This window comes from Acanthochromis polyacanthus, chromosome 4, assembly GCF_021347895.1.
Source record: "Acanthochromis polyacanthus isolate Apoly-LR-REF ecotype Palm Island chromosome 4, KAUST_Apoly_ChrSc, whole genome shotgun sequence".
NCBI lineage: Eukaryota > Metazoa > Chordata > Actinopteri > Pomacentridae > Acanthochromis > Acanthochromis polyacanthus.
Window position 1 is genome coordinate 7,435,694 of NC_067116.1, and position 15,407 is coordinate 7,451,100.

At 41.3% G+C, this 15,407-nt stretch overlaps 1 protein-coding gene across 3 annotated transcripts in view; it reads left to right on the forward strand.

The window, feature by feature from the left end:
- ccdc50a (coiled-coil domain containing 50a) overlaps window positions 1-15,407 on the forward strand; it is a 32,228-nt gene that overhangs the window by 9,976 nt on the left and 6,845 nt on the right. For 2 of the 3 annotated variants that reach the window (XM_051947477.1, XM_051947478.1), the window contains exons 3-5: window positions 662-791; window positions 3,159-3,249; window positions 6,289-6,391. In XM_051947477.1, the coding sequence (XP_051803437.1) occupies window positions 662-791; window positions 3,159-3,249; window positions 6,289-6,391 (324 nt within the window). Of the gene's footprint in view, window positions 1-661; window positions 792-3,158; window positions 3,250-6,288; window positions 6,392-10,823; window positions 15,074-15,407 lie in introns of those variants that run through there. The other variant, XM_051947479.1, reaches the window with a different exon arrangement.

Genomic DNA, 15,407 nt, shown 5'->3' on the forward strand with positions numbered 1-15,407 from the left:
TTTTCTTGAAGGAGTCACTCTCGTGTGTCATCACTCCCTGTCCAATCAGTGGTCTGCCCTCTGTAGACGTCACATTGTCTACTCGACTCAGCTCGCTTGAAACCCCGGCCAAGTAGGTACTGAAATGTTACCTGGTACCAGGTGCTACGGCCTAATGGAAAACCTACCAAACCGAGTCGAGTGGGTGCTAGTGGAAAAGTGTTTGTGTGAAGTGTCTCAGTAATAATAAGGAATAGTGTCTAGAAAAAAACAACACAAGTACAAAATGTAAACCGTAGTCTAATAACAGGAAACAGATTAACAGAAAGTGAACTGAAACTAAGAGTAAGCAGATGTATTGCACCAAAAATGAGCTGAAAGTAAACCATGTATTGCACTGGAAATACTGCGCTGCAACAGTGATGTTGCAGATCATGACACTATGAAGGAAAAGTCTGATAATATTGAAAAATAAGTCTGTTGATTGTGTATCCCTCCTGCAGAAGGGGGAGGAATTGTTCAGCCTGATGGCCGTGTTCTGTGGTGCACCTCGGTGGTACGACTGAAGGTGCTCTCAGAAAGTGTACATGTGTAAATAAGCTCGTTTATCGCCTGTAGCTGACCCACTCTGGTTTGTGTGTACACAGTTTTAAGAGCAGCTCTTGTTTGTTTGCGTCTACAGTCGAGAGCCACTTGGCCTCCAACGTCCATAAGAGCCGCCTGGTGCAGAAGGACCTGCAGGTCGCCAAGAAGCTGCAAGAGGAGGAGGACGAGCGGGCCAAGGTCCAGAGCCAGAAGCAACATGGTGACCTGTGGGTGTCTCACAAACCAACACATTCACACAGTCTGCACCAGAGAAGGCAGCCTAGCATTAGCCAGGAGCCAGAATTACTTTGTTGAAAAATGGTGTCGAATTTTCAATCTTATGGTTGAATTTAGTCAAATTTCTGCAGTCAAATGCCTGTTGTCCCTCAGAAGTCATCAAAATTCTCTGTGGTAATGATTAGATGCAGTATTTGTTGCTTTTGTGGTAGCATCTGCTTCAGATTAGTGTAATCTAATGTAATTACTCCCAAACCGTATACCCAAGACAGATTTACTCCTGCTGTCGATCTCTGACTGATTAATCAGAGCAGATTTAGCTCTTTTTTTTTGTCGTTCTGTCATGCATTCATCACCAGAAGTGAAGTCTGTTCAAGCTCTTTAATTTGTGCTAAAGAGCATTTTTTATTTATTTATTTATTTTACATTAATGAGTCACGTCTTCGTTGTACAGAAAACATTTCTGCTCTAACTATGCAGATGATCCGTGTGAATGCGTGATCAGGTCTCCTGCTGTCGATAACTCTGGTTAGTCAGAGCAGATTTCACCCTTTTCTTGGCGTTCTGTTGTACATTCGTCACCAGAAGTGAAGTGAGTTTGTGCTTTTTGAGGTTTTGTGTTGAAGAGCATTTTTGTTTTAGATTGAGTCACGTTTTTTTATTGTTCAGAAGACGACAACATTTCTGCTCTAACTGTGCAGACGAGCTGCTGAAGGCTTCACTACATCACAAAATGCATTCCTGTCCTGCAGCCTCCACTGTCAGCATCGTAGAGAGGACACCAGCAGATGATTCACCGTTCTTGTGGTGTCTCTGTGCGGTATCCTCTGCAGCCATGACATATAATTATATCCCTTCAGGGGTTTGGATAAACTCCAGCTGCTCGTCCGAAGCGGTGCAGCGTCCACACGTACCAACCACAGCGGCCCCGTCACCAAAGCATAAATCAGGTTCAGTGACCGATCCTAAACATAGCGAACCGTTCAGCTGCAACAGAAGCATGCAGATGGAGTGAAAGTCTCTCTGCTCTGCAATTTTGTGTCAATCTAAAATTGCTGACTCACAGCTCACTGTTTGAGAAACACAGACGTAGAAGGTTCTGGTGGGATTTCACCCCCAGGGAGAGGCCAGATTCTCCGATGCTGGGAGCTCTCACTGCCAGGCCTCTCCATGCACATGAACACATGCTTGTTTGTTACTACGCGCTGTTCACGACACACTGAGGTGCTGCAGTCTGTTTGCTTCTGCCAGCTTAAGTCTTTCAGAGCTGTTTACCGCTCAGGTCACATTCAGGTGCAGTGCAGTGAAGTTTAAGCCGCTGCTGTTGACGAAGCATTGCACCGTCTGCAGGCGGAGGAGTGATCTCTGCGTAGCGCCCCGCTGGCAGATGGTGTCAAAATCGCATCGCTTAGAGATGAGAGCGAGCCGAGGCGAGATCAACATCACAACACGTGAGGATACTGTGCTTTCTGCCAGAAGAACAGCCGCTATCAGCTTCAAAGCTGAGCTCCTGCTGGGTTCTCCTCCCTTCTGTACCCAGAGCACAGAGTTTAATTAATCGTCAATAACAGAAAGTGGCATCTCCATCATTCGTAATTGTATACCTTTGGCAGTGCTGAAGTATTTTTTATATTTTCCTAACTTGTTTATTTTTTTTACACTTTGCTTACTGGGGTTTTCAGATAAGCCAACAGTTGCAGAATTATTGCACCAGTGAGTTATTTGGCAGAAACACAAATGAAAATAACACAGATTCATACCGGAACTCACACCTGTATCCATACAGTGTGTGTACATACGTAAACCACATACATACACACTACCGTTCAAAGGTTTGGGGTCACACAGACAATTTCATGTTTTCCATGAAAACTCCTACTTTTATCCATGTGCTAACATAACTGCACAAGGGTTTTCTAATCATCAATGAGCCTTTCAGCACCATTAGCTAACACAATGTAGCATTAGAACACAGGAGTGATGGTTGCTGGAAATGTTCCTCTCTACCCCTATGGAGATATTCCATTAAAAATCAGCCAGAATAGTCATCACTCCCCATCCAGCTGTATGGCAGTGGTTCTATAGATCAAATCTGAATCTTCATAAATTTTTAAAATGCTCAGTCTGCTATATGTGGTCAGACCAGTTTACTAAATACTCTGAGCCCATGTCAACACCAGAGTATCAGCCTGAAGTGCTGAGAAAACAGGAGATATTTCAGGAATAGGGATTAAAAAGTCAAGCTGTGCAGGATCTCACATATCCATGTTCATGCTCCTGCTTTAAGTTACTGATCTGTTCTTAATGTCGTGTCCTCCCCACCATGTGAATTCCTCCTGAACCGACTGGAACCTCAGAGAGCGACAGGACAATGAGATCGCCCAGGAGATTCAGGAAGAACTGGTCCGACAGGCGGAACAACAGCGACAGCAGGAAGAGAAGGACGCGGTAAGAAACCCTCTGCTGGTTTCATGCACTCATCATACGGTCGGTATTAATGGGTGTTTCTGACTATTCACCCTTCCAACTGGTGTAATGGAAAAACCACAAGAAGAACCCTTGAGTCAGGCCTTTGTGTGGCTACATTACCACAATACAATTACAGCATCGATTGTGTGAGGCGCACAATAGTCGCATAGCAGGAGGTGTAATGCAATTTAACTGAAACACTTCATGTTCCAGCTTTATTTTAGTGCTTGATACAAAAAAAACTCACACAGTTGTCATTTTCCTCGAATAATCTACGACAATAGTTGTACATTTCAGTTTTTCTGCTGAAAAGAAAGATTTGGTTGCACAAAGTAAAGCTACAGAAGACTGAAGACTGGAGTTCAAGGCAAAGTCTAAATGCCATTTAAAGCAATAAAACTATTTCAGATGCCTTTACAGTATGAGAGAAGTTCCAAATATGTCGCTCCTAGACTAAATCTTCACAGTATAAAGTCACTTTTTTTTCTGCTTTTTTGGAATTTCTTTATTTATTTTTGATGTAGATGAACTCCTTAATGAAATCAGCTTAAACATTCTGGAGTTATTCATTCTTTTCCAAATTGGAATGGGAATTATCTGCAAAAAATTCCAGATTTTTTTCATATACAGCGCCCTCCATAATTATTGGCACTGTAAAATGAATCTTAAAGCATTTTAACACGGAGTGGGGCTGTGTTAAAAGCCTGAAACTGAATTCAGTTTTTATTGCAGAAGCATACTGTCACACTGAAAATTGTAGAAAAATGTTTTATAGGAGAAGATTAGGTGCTGTTTTGTTGGCAAAAGAGGTTTGTACAAAGTATTAGCATCAGGCGTGCTAATAATTGTGGCACACATGATTTGATGTAAAAGAATTATTTCTTAATGTGTGATTTTTTTTTTTTTTTTTTTTTTTTCCCCCCCACTGACTAAATGCTCTTTTTTCATTGTGGTCCTATATTATTTATACTGAATTTATTAGAAGCTAAAGAACACATCTTAACCAGGGGTGCCAATAATTATGGAGGGCACTGTATAATGCTGAAAAATCTTTTTTTTTCTGATATTGTGCATCCCTCCTTTAGAGATCAGTGTATTTATCCTCCACAGTCAGAGCAAGCAAAGGGTTGCTGTCCAGTTTCAATCCTACCACTGTCAGCTGCCACTGTTTATATTAATATATACTGACATTTACTACAATTACTGTCCTAAACAGTATTTATCAACCAGTTAGCTACCTGTCTGATTATTGTATCTGACATTCAGCTTCGGTTTTGCGTAACTATTAACTTTTGTAGACTCGAGCCAATTGTCTGATTGTTTACACGTCATGAATAACAGCAAATGAACACTGAAGCAAAAAAGATGTTCTCTTTTAATTAAACACTTCTAAAACACAAAAATGAAGGCAGAACTAAAGTTTGTATCCGAGTAGCCCACAACTTTCATTTTTGCTTAAGCTGTATATCTGTTCCAAATGTAGGTTATCGGTCTCAAAATGAGGACGCCTCAGTTCACATTCGTGCGAGTGCCTGGTGATCATCTGGTAGATTTGGAAACGCTCTGGCCGACGCATGCAGCACCGACGCAAGTTACTGTGGTTGAAAATAAAACTCCTTCCGTCTCACTGTGCCTGACGTGTGAAACCATCCTTCTAGCTGCTACTCAGAGATGACACAGTGACTATTTTAAAAACACTAAATAAAGAAAAGACAAGGAGGCTGGTGGAAAAGAAGAAGTCCAGATTTACTTGATGATGAAGGGGAAGGTTCAGGCAGGTAGACAGACACTGAGCCTGTTAAATACAGTGTCTCTACATGTGCAGCACATTCAGAGAAATTAGAACACACATTTTCCTGAGTCCCCCAGTGTACAAAAACAAAAATATGGAATGAAATGTAATAGAATAGGAAACGCTTAATTGATGCCAAGGTGAAATTCTGTTTGTACGGTAGCAGAAAGCGACTACCGCAACAGAAAATTATACTAAGATACAAAATGGACAGTAAAGTATGAAGCAGAAAATGTAATAAAATTTTTAAAAATGCGCTATCAAGCAACCATAAAAATATACAATGAATGAGGAAGTGAAAGTTCTGCAACATCTGTGTAACGTGCAAAGGATGCAATGGCAGCAGAAAAACGAGAAAGATTTAGTCAAAGACGACGGAAAAGACCAATAACTGGTACTGGGAACCATTACACGTAGCACAATTGTAGGAACCTGTCTTTCATAACTAGGCTTCTTCATTAATAAGGGTGACTCTAACTGATTAAATTATCGCCTCTGTTTATGTGGGCCGACAGAGTTGGATCACTTTTTTATTCATATTTCACTGTTTCATCTTAAAGCATTATTGTTTTCCAAACTTGTTTCATGTTAATCTGCCTTCTAGCTTAGCCACTAGCCGTTAGCGTAGTGTTAGCCGCTGTGAGAGAAGCTAATTTCTTGTTTTTTATGGCAACAGCTTTTCAGTTTTTGCTGCTTGAGAGACATTTCTGAGACCACATAGTGACAACAGACAGAGAGAAGCAGTTTCAGACTGAAGCAGTGCATATAGTTGATCAGTAATTTTGAATAAAATGCCAAACATCCGCCCTGATAATCAGCCACGCTGGTAATTGGTCTGTCCCTACTTGGTAGCATCGATGCTGCCTGTAGAGACGTTTGTCTGAAGCATTGTTTCTCCCTCATCAGTAATATTAATTATATCAATCAGTCCTTCCTAAACGTGTGCTCTAACTTCTGTTAATTTGCCTGTAAATCATTCACAATATCTCAGATGCTGCTGATTATTTCTTGCCTTTGACAGAGTGATGGAGCCTCTATTAAAAACACACTGTTTGGCCCTTAGTGTGAAACTGCAGCACTTCCTTCATTTGTTTTCTGTAAAATGTCGATTCATCTCGCCACTGTAACATCAAGACAAACTGACGTGTGTGTTCCAGATTCACTGCTCAGGCTTTTTTCATGTTCTCGTGGGACGCCATGTTGACTGTGGCCTTGTTTGTTTGTAGGCCATCGCTCGTAAGCTGCAGGAGAAGGAGATGAAAGAGGAGAAGCGGCGACAGAAGCAGCTGGAAGCGAACTTTGAGGAGGAGTACTTTGAGGACCGTGGAGGTAAGGCAGCAGCAGTTCCTGTATGAGCTTGTTGTGTGGAAAGAGCGCCGGTTTCTCTTTCCGTTTGTGCAGCTCTGACTGTGTGAGGGTGTGCTTTTCAATGCTCCGTGGGGCTGGAGATTGTTGCTGACTCCGGGCAAAGATTTCTGGAATGCATTTATAAGCGCATAATTAACCTTGAAGGGAGGCTTACATGTTCCTGCAGAGGAATCATTTGTCGTTTCGCTCTCATTCAAAAGACTGTGCAGCTGGAAACGGGTTTTCACAGAGCTCTGGGTTGAAGATACACTTTAAATATGCTTTTTAACTCAGATGTTGAATGAATCTGCCAATTTGATCTCAAGTGGACCGGACCTGTAAAATCAGAGCATAGTAACCTAGAAATTAAAGCTGCGAGCAGCGCTGGTCGGGTCCTCGCATCCTTGTTGGTCAGAGAAGCCAAGCATGTCCACCAAGTGGCCTAAGACCTTGTTGATGGCGAACAATCAAAACTGTCCACCAGGTGGCGCTATCACTGAGTGCTTATTGGCCTATGTATGTCATCAGGGCCGAATTCTGAACACGCGTGTAAAGTTTGAGGCAGATTGAAGCGTGTACAGGTCAGTTAGACAACACTTCCTGTTTCATGGTGAATTATTGAAGTTCCACCAGCCGCCATTTCCACACCATCAGACTTTTGTTCAGCATTTTGGTTACTTTTGGTCACCCATGCCTGGCGTACATCCTTGTCAAATTTGAGCTCTGTCAGAGTTACGCTGTTTGAGTTTATAGCTTTTGAAAATGTACTAAAATTCGTCCAAAATCGTCTAAAATATGACAAATAATTCAAAATGGCCGACTTCTCGTTGAGTTTTGGGTATTTGTACAAGAGGCTTTTTTGTCCGGCCTGATGTGTCACAGATGTGTACCAAATTTCGTAGCTGTAGGCGAAACATGGTTCGGGGGCTGAATTTTCAGCCCCCATATTTTCATTAGTGGGGGCGCTAGTGAGCCATTTTGCCACATACGTGTGTATTTCCCTTTAAAATATCAAAATTTGTGTCTCGATGCGTCTGCAAATCTTCATGCTTTTTCCAAGTATTTTTAAGGCCTCAAAAATGCATCTATTTCATCCGAAGAAAAAACCCATGCATTACAATAGGTTCCTTTCACTGTTAGATCCGTAATAATCACAACTCCAATTTTTTTTCCTATGTTTTTGTGAATAAAAATACATTCTGATAATGTCCACATTTAATTAGTGATCTTTTTACAAAACATTATGAATAACCTGAAATTTCTAAAGAAAATAAGTTCAATTTCAGTAATATTATGCCTCAGTTTATCATTTATAAACGTTCATTACAGCTTACTGATCACAGTGTGTCTACAAAATCACAGTACATTTAGTTTCAGTTATCTGGAGCTGAACAGTTTTATGTCATGATCAAAACAACTTGTCATGCTCTTTTAAATTTTACAATTTCTCTGTAATTTTTACACTTTGCAAAGTCATCTCTTGGGCTGGTTTTGGCCCGTGTGCCGTATGTTTGACTCCCCTGCTCTAGATAGCGGTTCATAATTACATACAAACATATAGGTTTCTATCAGAGGTGTTGCATAATCACATTACACAAATATGTTTTCAGTGTAATATTATTTGCCTCTAGAACACTTTGGCGAGCAGCTCGGCGTCACATATTGTGTTTATCTGAGCTTCAAGCCTTCTCATCGACACGTGACCCCCCTGCATGATTCATCCCACTGGAGCCTCGTTCATTTTCCATCGGCTCATTTTAATCTTCCTCAGCTTTGTGTAGCAAATTGTGTCGGAATTTCACCTTAAGATCGCAGCTGATTCTGGGTTTTCTTTTAAGAAATGCAGTTTAAAGAACGTCGCAGTTTGTCTTTATTTCAGAGTGGGAAGTATGATGTAGTTAAAGTCACGCCTGTGGGTTAAGAACTACAAGTGTAGGTGGGAATTACATTTGTTGTTCCCTCCTGACTTATGAGAGCTCAGGTTTTTCCTCTGCAGCTGCTGAATGTAACTGAACTGGTTGATTCTCAGTTTTCCTGCCTGAAGCTTTGAACTTGTTTTTTGTCCTGAGGGTCAAACAAAGCAGAAACAGTCATGTGCAGTTCATCAGCAAAAACACATTTCTGGTATTAGTCATGACAGTTTGTACTGTTCAACCATCGAGTCCATGCTGAGGCTTAATGAGCAATTAGGTACCGCTACCAAAAGGAGGCAGCCAGTGTTGTGTACATAGGTACAGTATGTATGGGGTAGAGCCCGACCGATTTGGATTTTTTGAGGCCGGCTCCGATATTTGGCAGAAAAAAATTCCAATAACAGATTAACCGGCCGATTAATTTAAAAATATCTAATGAATAATTTCTTCTTCAGTCCCTTAACGCTTATAATAACAAAGATATGAATTACGGGCATAACGTTTTACTGTTTTACAATACTTTGTCCTTTAGTATTTGTTTAAATTTACAACAGAGAGGAATTTGCAAGTACAAAAACATGCAACAAAGCATTAAACCTCTGGGAAATTATATAACCTTAAAATGAGAGTCAATCTATAAATAAGTTATGGAATACGTCTTGTCTTGCACTTCTTGTTGCAGATTAGAGGTAGGTTTTATATATATATATATATATATATATATATATATACATATATATATATGCTGTATATAAGCAACATAATGAGTGAAGTTACTGTAAAACATTATTTCTGCTGCCCTCTGATGCCCTTTAACGTCATCACATTTTCTCTACGCCATTATCTTCTTTGCCATGAAGTTAGGACTCATATTTGCCAAAATAAAAACTGGAGATTCATTTCTCAGATGTCAAAACATGTCATCTTTGACAGTTACAATTTAAATATATAATGGTCACAAACAGTCCGACACTGATGTTCCTTCATAACAACACAGTGAGTTGCTGTTCCAGCCTGGATCATGTTCTAGTATTTTCTGACAAAGAAAACTAAGAGTGACATCATGGTGGTTGCTGAAGACAAATAGTAGTGTTCATCATTTGAACTTTTTGGGCCTCCTTAAATGCGCCTCAACACACAGCTGACGGAGTGATGAACGGTCGTTCTGTACTCATATATTTGTATACTTAAGTTGTTTCTACAGTTACTGTTTTTTAAGCTGTTAGCTAACGCTATGCTAGGTTTTTGCTACCATAAACAGACAGGGAGTAACTTAAGCTAGGCTAGCACAACTTTAGCAATGTAAATGAAAAGCATGACCAACACAACGAAGCACGAGTCACTCGTCATGAAACATGTCAAAGAGAGTTTAACTGAGACAGGAGACATGCTGAGTCATTGTTAATTTCACAGCGTTGTTATAAACTTACCTGTAGCTCAGCCCACTTCTGTAATGCTACCTGGCTCTAGCTTCCTCCTGTCCGTTACTGACGACTAAATGAAGTCAGAACTCCTTGTTTTGGACAAACAACGCAAGGACATCATTCTGCACCATTCTGACACTTAACAGCATTTACTGTTTTATGAGAAATTAAGAATATATCTGTGTTTGATCGACAAAACTCTGGCCGGTGATGATTATTTTGAAAGGGGCTATAATCGACCAATTTCATCGGCCGGCCGATTAATCGTTCACACCTTAGTAGGGGGGTTTGTGTGTATTTTAGTTTTTTTCTTTATATTATTTTAACTTATATCACATGTTTTATGTGTTTCAGTAGCATGTTTTCTGTTTTACGTGTTGCAGTGTTGCTTGCTTTTGCTGTTGTCAAACACAGATTTCTCCCACGGGAGAAAATACAGTGAACCTAGAACCTAGACATGAGAGTTAAAGGTGGGGGTGTGAAGTGTACACAGCTTTGTTTGGACACAGATCTAAGCCTCTCTGTTGACACAAACCGGCCCGACGCAGCCATCGGTCTGTCCTTCCTGCTGTCTGTAAGCCGTCCTGCTGCTTCACCTCCTTGTAGCAGGTGTTTGGGATGAACCACTCCTCTCCTTCTGCTGGAATATTTGTTCCATTGCCAGCCTCCCTGTGTTTGCTGTGCAGCTCCCTGCAAGTTACATAAGCGCTCACCTATGATTTCCCTGCTGACTGTGCGAATGCGTACAACTGGCGAAGCGTGACCGAGCTCACAGCACAGCAAGCTCCTTTTGTTTACTCCGCATCTGATACTGGGTTATTCCATCTCAATTTATCCTGCTCCACCTCCTCTGATCTGTTTGAAACGTATTTTTATCATAAACTAAGGATGTTTAAAGTGATATCTATGATGTTTTAGATTAATTTATCTAATACATGTAGAGATCCTGCCCTAATTTGCACGTAACCCACTTTCAGTAGGTTTTTTTGAAATGTAAGGATATTTGAACGACAATATCTCCGGAGCTTTTAAAGATGAAAGCCTGAAATTTGAACTGTTATTCCTCATTATAGAATTGATTCAGAATCTGCAATACTGGACAGATAGATTGAAAAGTTTCTAATTATGGGTGAATTGAAATAAGTAAAAATAAAAATTGAAGCTGCTATGAGAAGTCCCATCTTTGAGCTCACAGATATTAATAATGCAGAAGTCAACTAGGGATATTTTCTGAACCATGTGTTGCTGCATGTCACAATAAACCAAAAACAAACGTGTAGAATTCTTTAGTATGACACATTTTATATCAATTGTCACAAAAATGAAAAATATTTATTGAAGTGAGCAATTTTTACCACAAAAACACAGATTAATTTTAGATGTCCTGATCAAAGTAAAGCAGAGTGAGTGAATTTCACAAGTTACCTCATGCAATATCAATTTATTTTGTTAGTATTTGCTCATAGATGGGACTTTTCAACTAATCCATAATCGAAGATCATTTGATTTCTTTGTCATGCTGAAAGTGGGTTGAGGAGCAAATCTAAATTATCTACGAGAAAATTTGATTTACCTAGCAGATATTTCACAGATATCTTTGGAAACATCCATAATTTATGCTGTGAAAATTTGCAGCAAATAAGAGAGTTAAGCGGAAATTGTTCTAAAGATTTGATGATTTGAGATTAAATGATTCTACGGTAAAAACGATGTCGCAGGAAGTAATGAAGTACGTTTTATGCAGGTTACAGGGCTGAGACTGTTCACAAATATGCCTGAGACTCCATGTCTGAGCACCTTTACATTCATTTCTTTATTTATTTGGATGGAACGGTGCATATTAATGAGTGTACTGTTTCATAAAGTGTACACAAGGTTGCAGTAAATAAGCCGGATTTACTGTACGGCTAGTTTCATCTGTTGACCAAAAGATAAAATAAAAGCATACAGGGTTACAGATGTATAAAAACAATATAGAAAAAACAAAGACAATGATGATTAAAGAATTCTGGCTGGATTAAAACAACCCTAAAATGCTATTATTTTAGTAAAGTGCTGTTATAAAGTTCTTACAGCTAAAATTCCTGTTTTCCTCAATGTTCACGAGTTGGATCGTTAATCTGCCGTGCCTTATACTGTCTCTGGAGCTTTCTCTGATAGCTGAAGGTAAAGTATTCCGGTTTGTGCAAACTTTAATAGATAATCTGTGCAAAGGAGGACTTTCTAATCCCTCTGGTGGCTGACCTTGTGTTAGTTATACCATTTGTCTTTTGGATAAACTCCCCCATTGGCGGTGGGGCCATCCCATTCATAGACTGACATATCAGGCAAGCACTTTTAAATAATCTGAACTTCTCAAGGCCATCATGCTGCTTTTTAAATCTTCCTTTCCACTCAGCTCAGTCACGCGTAGCTCCTCATCAGGCCACTAAGCCGCCTGCTGCTCACAGGAAATGAGGAGCTGTTGACTGTGTTGGTCCTAATTTACTGGATCACAATCTTCAATTCACACATGCAAAAATAGAAGGAAAAAAACAGGAAGTAGAGAGAATGAGGGTGACGTTTATTTTTTTAAGAAGTGAGACAGAACAAAAGAGAGCAAACACACTGCACCCACCTGCTTTTCAGAAAGTGCAAACACCAAAGTCGATTAGACGTAAAGGCGCTGCTTAGATAAGAGGCATTCCACTGAGCTGAGCGAGGATTGGCCTCTGCTTCCTGCATTTCAGCTCATTTGTTTTCATTCAAACTTGTGTCAGTCACATGTTGCCTCCCAGCAGACTGGTTTTCTTACAGGAGAATGTGTTGTTCTGTCTCAGGTGCAGTTTTTTTTTTCTTTCTGTTAAGTCAGTCACGCTCTAAATGTGTCGCTGTTGACATGATGCCACAGATCAGTTTTCAACTGGGTGAGCTGGCATCAATTCAGACAGAATTCAGGAAATATGTGACTGCACTGTTGGATTTGGTTCAGAATTTTTGTGTTTGTTGTTTGGGACCCAAAACAATAAATATTTGTGGCTGAATTTGGATAACTTCATATGTTTTCCCTCAGCTGTGTTGCTGTTCAGTTCTCATTTCAAGTATGTGAACATTCAGTACAGCAAAGTAAGCCTCACGTGTTGTTAAATGTAAACATGAACCACATATAGAACACATCATTTTGTCTAAATAGCAAAAACATTTACCCTTGTCTTGCCATTCTTGCCACACATTAAATTCTACTGATGTTTGAGGCTTAAAATATTAATTAAATAATTGACCATGAACTTAATTTTTTGTAGGAAATATGGATATATCCATAATAGGGCTGGTTGATAAATCGAATTAATCCGATTAATTTGCGTTTTTAAAACCTGACGATTTGAAAATTTGCCAAATCATAAAATCGAGGCGAGCTTAAATATATAACAATACAGATTCTTCTTCTGCCTTTCACGACTTGTGCACTGGCGTTTGCTTCCGCCTCTCATCTCCTTCCGCCAAAACACTCATACCCCCGTCATGGCGGACAGAACAGCAGATGAAGAGTTGGTCGCGAGAAAAGGGCCTCATGTTACATCGATTATATGGAAGTGGTTCGGCTTTGACAAGACTGACACACAAAGCAAGCAAACTTCAGGCAAGTGCAAGGTTTGCAAAAGTACTGTGAAAACGAAGAGTAGCAGCACAACTAACCTCTTTCAGCACCTCCAGCAGAGGCATCCTAAAGAATGGGAAGAGTGCTGGCAGCTACGGGACTGCAGCATGGCTAGCACTAGCCATAGCAAACAGACCGCAAAGACAACAACAAAAATTGATTAAAATCATAATCGTCCAAGATGACTAAAAAAAATCGAGATTTTTTTTTTGGCCATATCGCCCAGCCCTCATCCATAAATAAACACTTACAGGAACATTTTAGGGGTTGTAATACCACCCAGGTTTGGAAATGTTGCACTTTTTTACATTTTAAAGGGACAATAATTAAACATTTGTCCTCTGCTGGAGTCATTCAATCGTTTAAATCCACTGGAAACAATTTCATTGGTTACTTGCTAGAAGTGTTATATTTCTGGAGATAGTTAATCTTTAGAACGACTTTGGAGGGTTAAAATACAAAAATTCCAGGTCTGAAAATTTATGAAATGTTTAAAATTCAGACAAAATATTTGACAGAACTTATTTTTTGCTTATTCTTTACCACTACTATTAAGTGTTTTATTCAGACCCTACCAGGTTAACCTTATTAGATTTTTCACAGACTAACACTCACATTTGTGGATGTTTTGGGGTAAAACTAACACATCTCTACATGCATTTCCAGCCTGAGCTTTGTCTTCCATCATTCTCCTCACAGGTGCTGCATCTAACACTTTGCTTACTAACATCTTAGCTTCTACGTTCCTGTCTGTTGTTGTTTCTCACATTTCCATGTTCTCATCCTCCATCCCATCATTGCCTCCATCGCTCAGCCGCTAGAAGACCCCTCGACCTGGACAAATACAGCCGTCACAAATCCCCCAGTCGACATGAGGCAAGCTCCCGTCGCGATTACTCCCCGGATTACAGCTCGACGGAACCCAAGCGGAGCCGCTACCCGAAGCTGGACTCAGCGGCGCCCCACGGTCGCTCCAGGTACCCGGAGCACTACCTGGTGGCGGAGGGTGGACGCAGCAGGCACGCAGATCCATACCCAGAGCACCTGCTGCCCTCTAGAGGCAAACACGGGGACCGGTATCCAGATTACGAGCCCAGCAGGACCAGGGGCCCGGGAGGGGAGGACTCAGAGAGAGTGGTGAGGAGGAAGGAGAGACCGGCTAGACCTCCTCAACCACATGCCCCCATAGAAAGAGACAAGGACTGGAGCAGAGACAGAGCTAGAGACAGACGTAGGGACCAGGAATGGGAGAGACACATGGAGAAAGACTACAGGAGAGACCGGGACCGAGACCAGGACCACAGGAGAGACCAGGACTACAGGAGGGACCGGGACCAGGACCACAGGAGGGACCGGGAAAGATCCAGAGACCGAGGACAGAGTGGAGACAGACGCAGAGAAAGACAAAGAGACAGAGACAGACGACGAGAAAGAACTCGGAGCAGAGACAGAGGACTGGACGAGGAGTTTTTGGAGGCGGGACTCAGCAGGCCGAGGGAGGGCCGAGCATCCTGGGAGGAGGAGGAGGAGGAGGATGATGGGAGGAAGGCCAGGGGTCGGCAGCGATTCCACTCTGAACCCGAAGACGTGTTTGACGAACGGAGAGGCGATGCTCAGCAGCTCTGGGACCCCCGAGATAACGAGGGTCCCAGCAGGGAGCGCAGTCAAAGTCACCCAACCGGAGAGACAGGTACCGCCCGGAGCTCCTGCCGGGCCCCGTGGGGGTTTGCGGTGTGCTGGAGTCGCTTCTCGCTTTGGCAGTCTGAGGTGGTGGGTCGATCTAACGTGGCAATCACTAATGACCATGATTTCTTCTGATTTCCATCCTGGTGGTTTGAAATGACTGCTGCTGTCGTCGTTGTGCTGTGTGGAGGTTTTTTTGTTTTGTTTTGCGCTTTCTCGCATCGTTTCCTGAGCCTGAACTGTGTGCTGTGATTTTTCTAATAGAATAGCTGTGTGGATTTTGATAAGCTGAAATTTGGCATTCAAAAAGGGCTTCAGAGCTGCTTGGATTATGTTATCGA